This window comes from Manacus vitellinus, unplaced genomic scaffold (genome assembly GCF_001715985.3).
Source record: "Manacus vitellinus isolate BGI_N305 unplaced genomic scaffold, ASM171598v3 scaffold_5_pilon, whole genome shotgun sequence".
NCBI lineage: Eukaryota > Metazoa > Chordata > Aves > Passeriformes > Pipridae > Manacus > Manacus vitellinus.
Window position 1 is genome coordinate 5,744,067 of NW_021940682.1, and position 12,122 is coordinate 5,756,188.

General features: G+C 46.5%; 1 protein-coding gene across 1 annotated transcript in view; it reads left to right on the top strand.

Annotated features, from left to right (window-relative positions):
* The first annotated feature begins 1,519 nt into the window (after positions 1-1,519).
* The window catches only part of CACNA2D4 (calcium voltage-gated channel auxiliary subunit alpha2delta 4), a 130,150-nt gene continuing 119,547 nt past the window's right edge, over positions 1,520-12,122 (top strand). The window contains exons 1-4 of the mRNA XM_018080068.2: positions 1,520-1,542; positions 3,696-3,752; positions 4,173-4,214; positions 9,134-9,215. Of these exons, the coding sequence (XP_017935557.2) occupies positions 1,520-1,542; positions 3,696-3,752; positions 4,173-4,214; positions 9,134-9,215 (204 nt within the window). The remainder of the gene's footprint in view (positions 1,543-3,695; positions 3,753-4,172; positions 4,215-9,133; positions 9,216-12,122) is intronic.

The following is a 12,122-nucleotide window of genomic DNA, read 5'->3' on the forward strand; positions in this document are numbered from 1 at the left end:
AACTTCACTATGAGCTTGGTACTTGAGGAGCTGAGACACTGTCCCATCTGCTCGTCATCTCCGTGAAGCTGCATGATCTTCTCTTTGCTGTGCTCAAGGTTGTTGCCATATCCCCTATTCCAAATGTCTTTCTAACAGAGACACTTGGCTGCTACAGAATGTGGCTTATTGACCACTAGTGCATGGAGAGAGGTTGCCTCAAGAGGTTATGCCATGCCTGGCATCTTTCTAATCAGCTTTCTCAGAGGTATTTAAAAGAGGTGTCGATGTGGTGCTTAGGGATGTGGTTTAGTGCTTGACTTGGCAGTGTAAATTAATGGTTGGACTGTATGATCTTGAAGGTCTTTTCCAACCTTAATTATTCTACGATTCTACTCTATGATTCCATGACACTCAGTGTAGATTCCCCTTTCTTCATTTTGCCTTCTTTTCCTTGTATTTATCCCACTGTAAGACTACACTTCTTAACCAGTGTTCTGATGTTATTTGTTCTTTTGCTAATCTTAACATTTGCCAGTATCTTCTCATAACATGATAATCCAAACTGAACTCGGGTTCTAGTCAAACCAGAAATAAATAGAGCTGGTAAATTTTCCTTGTGCCTGTGAACACAGCACAAAATCACACTGGCATTTCTTTTTATTTCCTCATGGTTTTGCAAATGTAGCTCTAAATTGCTGTACTTGCTCATCTCATATCTCTTGCAGCCTTAAATTCCCACTCCTTGTTATGTATTTGCTTTCATTCTTTCTCACAGGATTAATTTTCTTTTTCCCCAGTCAGATCCTGCCATTGTTTATCTCCTTCCCGTGCTCCAACTGTGCTTACACACTGTGGTGGCTGAGCTCTGCAGAAGTAACTGGATGCACACTAATCCCATTAAGGGCCCTCCAGGCACCTGGGGTTTTCAGTTTTCAGTGCTATTTTCATTTAATCTTCAAATCTTACTTCCTTGCAATTTTAGATCATTAAGGGGTTAAGTGAGATATATCCAGTAAATGAGATAAATCCAAATAAAGGGATTTAGATCTCCCAGTTCAGCGTGTTCCTGTGTCTCACTGTCTTTTCTATCAATGTTCCAGGGGTTTCCAAACACACCCAGACAAGGGCTCTTGCCAGAACCCATCTGGATTAAACTGGGTCCCAGCTGCAAATAGCACACAGTGGCTGGGAGGGTTAGTGAAAAGATCCTGCAAAAATCACTCACAATAACTATTTATATGGCTCCCTGAAAAGTGGAAAGAAAATGCAATCTAAAATGTTGATACTCCTGCTTTCAGATCTCATTTTAGATTTATTTTTTTTTTCAGAATGCGAATTTTTATCATCTCTTCCTTGAAGTATCCAGACAGGGAAGCCTGCCAGCCTGGATGCTACCCCTCATTTGTAATCCTGGTAAACACAGACAAATGGAACCTTGATTGTCAGTGTTCCCAGCTCCTCTAAGAGCAATCTTCTCTTCTTTTCAGGCTGCAGAGGAAGAATAAGGCAGCAGAAGCCCAGCCCTGTGGCCCCCAGCATGAGGCTGAACTCAGGGGAAGGGTAATCAGCTCCCTCTGTTCCCATGGGGGCACATTGTCTGCAATTTCTGGGAGGAAATACGTTTCTCTGTACTGCTCTCGCCTACAGATTCCCCCTGGGACCATGCAGGTCTGCATGTACTCCTTTTTGGAGCAAGAGCCCTCACAGAACATTTTGGCAATTTGAGAAATCCATTACTAAGACCCAAATCTGGTCTTCCTAAGCTGCCTATGGCAATTGCCATGCACTGGTGGTATGCTGAAGACACTGTCTATAGAGTGTTCATGTGCATAGAAATTGATTTTTTTTTTTAGATTTTAAGGTCAGAAACAACCATTTAAACCTTCCCATGTAACCCTTTGCACAGACTTAAGAACATTATCTGGAAATTTCTGCCCTTCAGGCCCACAGCTTCTGCCTGAAGAAGATCGTAACTTTCAATAAGACACTCAGTCTGGAGTAAAGATTGTAATAAATGATGAAACCATCCTATCCTGAGGTGAATTATTCCTGTAATTACTTAAGTGCTCACCACAGACTTTCAGCCTCTTTGTCATACAATTTAACCTCTATTTCACATCTCATAGTTTTATTCCCTTCTCTGTATTTCCTCTGTCACTTCTATTATCCTATTTAAAGTGCACCTGTGCTGGTTTTAGCTGTGGTATAGAGTTAATTTTCCTTATAGTAGCTGTTATGGGGCTGGGTTTTGGATTTGTGCTGGAAACAGCGTTGATAACACAGGGATGTTTTGGTTACTGCCGAGTCAAGGTCTTCTCTGCATCTCACACCACCCCACCAGCGAGTGGGCTGGGGGTGCACAAGATGCTGGTGGGGATGAGACACAGCTGGGATCACAGACCTCAACTGACCAGAGGGACATGCCACACTGCCTGGCACCTTGCTGAGCATATTGAGCTGGGGGAAGAAGCAGGAAGGGGAAGACTTTCAGAGTGATGGCATTTGTCTTCCCAAACCGATGTTACGCATGATGGAGCCCTGCTGTCCTGGAGGTGGCTGAACACCTGCCTGCCCAATGACTTCTCATTTTTTCTGCTTTGCTTGTGTGTGCAGGTTTTGCTTTACTTATTAAACTGTCTTTATCTCAACCCACGAGTTTTCTCTCTCGCCTCCTGATTCTCTCCCCCATCCCACTGTGGTGGTGTGAACAAGCAGCTGTGTGAGGCTTAACCCCAGTTGGGGTTAAATCAGAAGAGGCACCAGTGCTGCACTCGATATCACATCTGTAGCACATGCCTTAATTTGATTTCAGTGCTTTGTCAGTCAGCTCTGCCCTCCACATCCTCATGAGAAACCTAACAATATAGCATGGCTTTGCATTTTACATTAAATGAGCCATTTGTAAAGGTGCAAAAGATGATTGGAAGATACTCTCAATAAATGGCTTGATTCATAGCAATAGAGTAAAGCAGCTCAACAGGTTGCTGTAGTAATTTATAATCTTTCTGCTGCCATATCTGTAGTTATTTATAATTTATACTTCATGTGATGATAATGAGCTCTGATAGCGTGTCCCTCATTCGAGCATGCAGTTTGCTACTTCCTGCTATTCATCAAATTCAGCCGTCGGGCTCCTTTGATTCATTGGTCTCCAGACACAGATGAGGGGATGGCAATCTCAATTGAATGTTGCCCAAACGGAAAGGTCTGACTATTAATAAATAATCATTCACATTAGGAGGTGATCAGTTAAAACTGGCAGAGTCCTTTCTTTCACGCCGCTTTTGCTTCCCACTGCTCATTTTCCCTCCTCTCCCCTCACCAATGTGAGATTCCCACTCCTGGTTTGGAGGGCAATTTCCTTGGCAATCGCCTTGGACCTGCACTGGATGCTGCCAAAGCACCAGCTCTGCCTGGCCTCATCTGTCCTGTGCAAACCTCAGCACCAAGCAGTGGCTGGCATGAACCTGCTGGTATCTGCAGGACCCCACCATTGCCCCCACACTCCCAGTGCCAATCCCAGGCACCCACTGGGGAGGAGGCAGCGCTGGGCCAACCTGTGGAGGGACCTGTCAGCATCCTGCATCGTCAGACAGAGATCAAAGCTCAGGCAGAGGTGTTCGAGGATGCGCATGAGACCCCTTTAAAGCAGGCATGGCCTGACCTCCGGCTGGAGAAGCCAAGACCCGTCTTCAGGAATCAGAGTAATCCAGGGTGATTTTATCCCACTCCACTTCCCTAAATCTGTGGCTGCTGCTGCTTGGCGAGGGGATTAAGGGGCTGGCAGGGGATTACGCAGCCACTGCGGCTCCCGTCGCAGAGCTCCCTCCTGGCGCGGCTGCAACCTCGGGGCACGGAGCCGCGCCGCACCTGGGGGGTGCCCACCCTCGAGAGGTGCCGGCAGGGCAGGTTTTTGGCTGCCTGCCCTGCGCTGGAGACCCCCGACGGCGCCTGGCAGCAGGAGCGACGTTCCCGGGGCAGAGGCAGCCGGGGTCGCCCCGGGGCTCGGCCCCGCAGCAGCAGGGCCCCCAGCCCGGCAGGATGGCGGGGCCGCCGGCCGGAGCCCCCCCAGGGCAGCAGCAAGGGCGGGGAGCCCCCGCACCCCGCCGGCCGGTCCCGTTGCTGATGGTTGGGGCGCGGAGGATGGGGCCCTGGGCCGTCCCGTGGATGATGCTCTGTCTCTTCTGCTTCCTGCCCCCTGCCAGGGCCCAGACGAAGATCCCGCTGGAGACGTAAGTGTTCCTCTCTCTCTCTGGCGTGGGGTTTTCCTGGCGTGGAGCGGGCAATGCCGTGGGCATGGCAGGCGGGTGGGAGTGTCTCCCTGGCAGTGGCAGGCGCCGTGGGTGTGGGCTCCTCCGGAGGGGCACGGTGCTGCAAGGGGTGGCGTTTCCTCACGAGGGTAGGGATGGCTCATGGCAGAGGACACAGACACAGGAGCCACAAATTCAGTTCCCCAGGTCTAGCATAGGATGCAATACCTCTTTTTCCCCATTCATCAAGCATAGCAATGATACTCATCTGCTTTAGTTAAGCACTTTGACATCTATTAATGCTCTGCTTAATGCACTAGGCGGCAGAAGGCAAAACCAGTTTAAAGACGCGTTCATAAAACCCCGCTGCTGCTGCAACTGGTGGAGATCCAACCATGGAGGCACACGCAAGTGGCCCCAGTTTGGCAGCTCCCCAGTTGAGCAGAGTGGTTTCAGTAGACACTGCTGGTTTTCAGTATGGCAGGGACAGCCAAGGGATGCACAGCACTGGCCAGGATCTGGCTGTGGGAGGATACACACAGGGTGTTTATCCCACAAAGCAAAGACACATCGCTTCGTCACACACGAGATCCAGATCGTGCAGGGCAAGGTTTGCAGCTCCGAAGCTCTGATCCCTTGCATTGATCTGGAACACTGATAGCTTAAAAGGGCCCTCATGCACACACATTTACTCACGTGTGTGGGCGTCAGGGGATGTTAGTGAGAGGAGGCTGAATAGAGGAAAGAGGCCGTGGCACTTCTTACTTGTTCCTGCTCCTCTTCACCACAAAGGGTGTAGTAGCCCTTCCCAGAGGTCTGGAGCAAATGACTGAAAAGCTGAGCTGCAGTATAAAGCACACACAGCCACATTTTGTGCACGCACTGCATTTGGGTCCAGGTGCTAGTTAGTGCACGTGCAGGGAACCTTGATGCACCTTTTTGGATGTGGGTTTGCAGGGCACCCCTGCCTGCGCTTGTGTTGGTGTGACAAGCGGCTCCTCTGGCATGGTCGCTCCCTGCCAGCCATGCAGCCCGCCCTGGCAGCCCCCCAGGAGCCTAACAGCTCTCAGCAACCCCAGTTTATAAAAACTTCACCTTGTAAAGCTGATTTAGACGAATTAAATCCTTTAAGGATTAAAAATGTCAGCACCGGGATTGGTAAAAGTTGTTGTGGGGCAGCTTCTTGGGTGCTACAGTATCTCCATCGGTGCAGGACAGTGGGCTGGTCTGGAGAGGAGACAACACTGCCATCCAGTTTCAGAAGGAGATATGTCCAATAAATCAACAAGTCAGCTCAAGCCCTTTCCTGAGTTTAGGAAAATGTTTTACATTCAAAAACTGCCAATAAAACCCTTACAGATGTGCCCACCAATACAGCCCGTGGAATTACCAAGAGCTGAGCTGATGTCCAAGAGGGTCTCAGGAAACCTTGCTGCCAATTTTATACTTGGCTGCACTATCAAGCCCTTCCTCAGCAGAGTGGTTCTGATTTGGGTTTCACAAAAAGGACACAGTGGCTACCCAGAAAAAAATCCAACTTCTGATAACTGTGAACTATGCAAATTGACTTTCCATGCCCGGGATAAATACTTCATGGAAATACTTTTTGTGTGGCATTAAGAAGCCAGCCAGTCTGTTCCGCTGTTTTTGCCACTGAATGCAAGTGCAGGGATTACACGCAGGCAATCTCTGACCAAATCCTTTTCTGATGTGTTTAGTTATAATGTGATAGCCCTTTACTACTGAGAAAAAGATTTACGTCACTTTGCACAGTTTGGAACTTAATTCATGTACAAGAATGAAGAATAAACAATAGAAAAAGAGCTTTTCTCCCCTGGTACTAAAACCAGACCAACAGCTGAATTAATCCCTGGTGTTTCACATCCACTTATGAATTTAACTAAAACACAGAAGTCACCCTTTTCAAATGAAATTTCAGTAGACAAACACGTTGGACAGGGGTCCAAAGGGAGTAAATCAGCAGAAAATGGACCTGTTCCATAGGTTACACAGGGACATTTTGGGGACAAAAAAGCAGTCTTTTAAACACCAGCTGGGTTCCATCACATTTAAGTGACACAAGGCTGAGTTGGCCTGTGCTGCTCCCCAAGTCGTGTCTGGCTTTGCTGCACCACGCTTGGCTCACTGCCGATTCACTCCCATCTTTGCAAAGCTCACTCAGCTTTAACTCCAGCAGTGCAAAAATCTGCTCAGTTACTAGCAATGCTTCTGGGGTGCATTGCAAGTTCAGCACAGAAACCGCCTCTTCTTTCCTCCTGGACACAGCTCTGCTTGTCCGGTGGCCACGGCATGGGCAGGAGTGCTTGCAGCTGTGAGGATTTAGGGCTGGCTTCTTCTGGAGCTGATGGAAACGTTGGGAAATGCTGGTGGGAGAGGTAAAGATCGACCTGGTATGGCCTCTTTTAGCTGCCCCTATTGCCTTTATACATCTGCTCTTGGGTTGATGGAACCAGCAGCCTTGGACAAAATTTCTATACAACTTGATGAGCTTTAGACTGACCTTTTCTCTCACTTGTTCATGAAAAAATTAAGCAAACCCATTTAAGTTCAGCAGGCTGCCCTTAATTCCCTAGTACTCTAAGGTTGCTCACTTCCCTGGCAAATAATTGTCTTTTAAATATGTAAATGCCAGTGTATTCCTGCCTCTTCACTTTCCTCCTTTTCGACTTCCATGAAATGCCACCAGATATTTTTAATTACCCCGTCTTCAGACCTGTTACACAGGGATTCTGAACCTTTGTGCCTCTAATCCTTCTGTGCCCCCTAACTTTCCAACAAACCCTCCAGTTTTGCCAGTCTCTGGCCCTCTCTTTGGTCCCCCTGCCCTTGCATCTCCTATTTCTGCTTCAAGACCAGCAGAAATATCAGCCCCTGAGCCAGAGTAGTGACTCAGAAGTGGCTGGGAGAGCCCTCCCAGGGTAAGGGACCACTCGACACATAGAACACCCACACAGAAATCCCAAAATTATACAAATCTCAACCTTTTTATTTGAGTTATGCCATTATTGGAAGCTTCAAGAACTTTCAAGATGCTCAACTATACCTGCTAATCAGAAATTAACACCACAGACACTTCCACCCTGCTGGGTTGAAAAATGATGAGGGCTGGAAGGAGTAGGGGCACACACATGGCCACAGACATGACACTGAACAGAAAGGCCAGGGTCAAGTGCACCATTTTTGTAAGGCAAATGGGGTAAAAGTAAATATCCCTGCTAAAATTACTATCTCAAGCTTCATGTTTGTGTTCTCTCTTTCTGCAGTAAAAGGTGAGGAGACTGGAGAATATCAGTTAATATCAGCATAAAACATCTCATACATAAAAGTTATAAAGCCAGCAGCAGCAGATGGGCATCAAGTTAGCTGTTGATCCAGAGATCCTCATATCTAAGGGAATGTGTTAGTCACTACTACAACAAACAAGAAAGCATCCCATGGGATCCCTCTTTCTGGTTTCCTCTTTTATTCTAGGCTTGCTAAAATAACTCTGATATGGCCCAATAAATCCTGGTCTCCTAGAAAATACTTGTATTCTTTTTTCTCTAAGGATGACATGATGAGATAAAAGCTCTGGCTCTCAAAATAAGATGCAGAGCACAATGCAAGAAAAAACAAAATTGCTTCAGCTGGTGCTAGTTCACACTCAGTGGTAAAATACGAATGCCTTGTTGCCAATTAAGGAGTGATTTAAAAAGGCACCCACTCCCTCATGCTTTTTTTACAGGCAGTGGAGAGAGGTGCAGATTAGAGCTGAAGTCCTGTGTCTGTACCAAATTATTGCCTGTAGCTGCCTAGTTCCTGTTTGTAAGAGAGGAGTCTAAACAGGCTTTCCTAGGCTAAAGCTAGCAGTTGTGATTATTCTACCATTGCTATGCTGGCTTCACTCCAGAGCCCATCTCTATGTTGGTGTATTATTTGTGGTGCAATGCACTGGGGAATCAGGCCCCGAGGTTAAAGTCTGCTTGGGACTCAAAGAAATCTACTGAAAGCCATAGGTAAGACTGCACACCATAAATAAGTGGTGTATTCAGGTAAGTGGAGAAGGCCACTTACTGCATTAGAGACATCCCTCTGAAGTGAATCCTTGTGGAAGGAACTGCAACTGTAGGTGGAACTGCCTAATGTGGATCGTGTAACAGGTTTCTGATGAAGTGCTCTGTCAATTATGAGAGCCATCTATTTTGATTTGGATGGGTCTGCGTTCAGGCTGCTCTTCAGCATCCGTATGTTCTCCGTGTGGTATTGCTATCGTCAATTATTTACAGGATGGCAGGAATGTGAGTAGTGCTTTACAATGATGAGGTGCATAATCTACTGTGGCATTATCGAGCAGTAGTGTCTCCACTGAGAGCAGTGAATTCATCTGCCTTATTAGTCTCTGGCCTGCACCGCTGCAGGAACTGAATCCAAGGGGTGAATCTTGACAACTTCTTCCAAGTCTGACACTTCTTTCTCTTCAGCAGTCCTGACACTAGGTGTCTAGCCCATCACCCCAGGCCCTGTCAGTGAGGATAAATGGGTGTCTGCAGAAAGCTATTTATTTCACTTTGCTGGCAATAGAAGGAAAACAGATGATACCTAAGATGAAAATTGTACCTCTAAAGTTAGGTGAGAAAATTTCAACTCCAAACATAATGACCAAGACCAGCAGAACTCAATGTTTCCCCTTGCTGACGAATGTCCAAGAGCAGTGCTTGTCTCCTGCCTTACTGCTTGTCTGGCTAGCAGTCTGGGGAAAAAACATTGTTATTATAGTAGCTTAGAGAAATAGAGCAGGGTTTATACTTGGAAAGACAGGGTTTTCTCTGTCTGAAAAAGTGAGAAGTTGGGCAGACTTTGATTTATTAACATTGACTTTCCTTTTCTTTTTGTCTTTTTAGGGTGAAGTCCTGGGCAGATGCCTTTGGTGGGGAGCTGTACTCCATTGTGACTAAGTATTCAGGCTCTCTCCTGTTGCAGAAGGTAGGCTAAATGTGTGAGGGTTCCCTTTGCTTCACATTATCTCCCTGTGTAGCCCTCCAAGGTTTCCCCCTGGTGTGGAAGAAAAGAAAAAGGCACAGGTCTCCAGCTATCTTTCAAATCTATCCATGAGCACAGAGTGATGCTCTGTACCCATTTTCCATGTACTGGAGAGGGGGATCTGTTTAATGCCTTTCCTGTTTCATTAGCCATTGCCAAATACCACCTAAATTGTCCCATTTTTTACTAATACTTTCTAACAGTTTCTATTTTTCTCCCTATGTTTCCCCTCTAATGATTATTTCATGCCCTCACATACTGTGCCTTTGCTTCTCCTTTCCCAAGTCTAAATCAGTCCCTCTGCTGCTCATCACTCACCTGCTTGTTGTCACCCCATCGTCCCCTCCTGCAGTACTTCAGCTGGCACTTATTTCTTACTGCTTCCTCATCAGTATTCATCCAGTTGTTCATCAATCCTTTGAATTTTGCCCTTGAAACTCTGCTTTGGACAGAGTACCTGAGGCAGGTGCCCTGGGAAGCCACGATCTTCCAGAGGCACAGACCTCTGCTTGGCTTCATCACCAAACAGGCTCTGTTTCACTAAACTCTCCACCAGCATTAAAGGGTGTAGCTCCAGGGGCTTTAAAGAAATAATCCCAGTTGCAGCTCTAGAGGAGTTTCCTTAAGTCAGTGGTGAATGGCTGCTCCTCTTTCAGACTTGGTGATCTCCACCCTCTGTGCTTCTCTGAGGGACTGGAGGGGGCCTCAGGAATGCAGTCACTTCTCTACTTCATGTGGCACTTCTCTACTTCAGTTCTTTTTCTTTACTCTTTCTATGATTCTTCTCTTCAAGACAAGTAATGAATTGCCTCTCAGGTCTCCTAGGTGTCTGATTTCTGTCACTATGTTAGTAATAACACCCATATCCCAATGCAAAAAAAGAGATGTGGAAATAGTTTTCCTTTCCGTGCTGCTGAGCCCTGTTTCCCTGTCCCCTGAGTGCTGCTTTTTGTCTTGAGTAAGGGAGCATTTCCTGCAGCATCAGCTTTGCTAGGCTTTGGCCAAGAAAGGCTTTCAGCATCCATCACAAAGGTCTGTGGTGATCATCAGTTCTTCTTGGGAGGAAAGGGTCACAAGGCAATTAAAAGCTATCAGCACTGATATAGGTACTTCATGCACTAACCATGAGGCAGCTGCAGTGGGGTATTGATAAGGCAAAAGTTCACCTTTTAGCAGTTTTGATGATGCTTCCACATTGCCTATCGACCCACAGGGTCCCCAGGCAATAGTTGCCAAAGTGACATGCTAAGGCATCTCTGGTGGGTACTGGAGCTTCAGTGGGGAGGAGATACAGGCTGGGGTTATTTGATAGTCAGGTACCTGGCTGATGCTGTATGGGTGTGGGTCAACACAGGCAACTTGCACTGCTTCTGTGGCTATTCATACTAACACATTAAGGGAGCTCATGTTCCTTGAGGTCCAAAAGTCAGTGGGACTAAGAAGAACCAGAGTTAGCTTGAAAAAACAGTGTTGTGGAACATAGCAATGCAGGACAAGGATGGCAGGTGTGGCACTGGGGTGACTGTCAAGGCAGCTGTGCTGTGCTGGCACTTTGGATATATTGCACCAGATTGCCTTACCTACCTCTGCCCATGCTGTGGGTTTTATTCTTGGGATCTTGATCCCTTTGGGATAGAGGTTATGTGAGACCTGTAGATGCTAGTATAGTACCACTAAAAATTATAGTTATCTTGAACCAAAATTCACAACTCTTATCAGCACTTGGTGTAATTCTCCCAGAAGTGAAGAAAACTAATTTCTGACGAAAAAGAAGCCTGAATGTAACCAAATCAAATCTAGTACTCATGCCAGGAGGAACTAAGGCAGACCTATATTCTCCTGATGGTCTGACAGCCTTATAAAATAATGGCACTTGCTTGCTCCATACACACAGTTTTCATCTTAGGGAGGGGAAGGTGTTTGGTTTGCTTTTGCCTGGATACAGCACAGACTGATTGTGCTTTGTGCAGTACAGTGTTATCTGTGACTGAGAGGGGAAAATGTCAACTTCCAGCAGGGGGTACAGATAAGCTGGATCCAGCCTTGTTCTGTAAATACTCCAGCAAAGTCATCTCCTAAATGCATGTTCTGTCCTTCCCTGCCCTAACTTTACTTAAGCAGTTTAAACAGCTCAGATTTACCTTTCAACCCTGAAGCCCCACTTCTTGAGCTCTTTCATTTCCCCTTATTTCCCTGTGGTAAGGAAATAGAGGAGAACCAGCCAGCACCCATTTCAGTCCTTCTCTCAGCCTCCGTTTCTTTAGTAGAGCAGTAAGTCAGGCACCTTCTCACAAATCCTCATCTTAAAGCAGCGACCATTCTGGAGGGCTCCTTCTGCATTTCTGGCACCTTCTATGTTTCAAGTGGATGCAGGCATGTCATTTACTGTTAGGCAACACTTTCATGCAGAGTGGCAGACCCCAAATAACTTTATGTAGATCATCATATTGGCACAGACTGTGGATGAGTTATGCCTGGGGAGCCAAATACACCAAAGTCTGAAAATCAAACACGTGGATTTGCCTGCTCCTCTGGCACTTTTCTCTTCTTTGGGCTGTTGCCTCTTTTCCATGGGAAATATTTCTCTTTGTGCAGACCAGCAGAATGGTGGGGAGCACAGTGCAGAGGTCCAGGCAATTCTTTTCTCAGTGCTTGTCTAAGTCAATGGGCATTTTGCCTTTGATGAAACACAGACTGAGAGATAACAGCATATTTTGTATTTTTCTTCATGTCTCCCTTGTGCCTAATAGTCTTGAAGTAACTAGCTTATTGTTGCTTTGAGAGCCATAATTTCTCAGACACTGGATGCTTTGCATGTAAACCTTGTCTTTAACATTAAGCATAAACTTT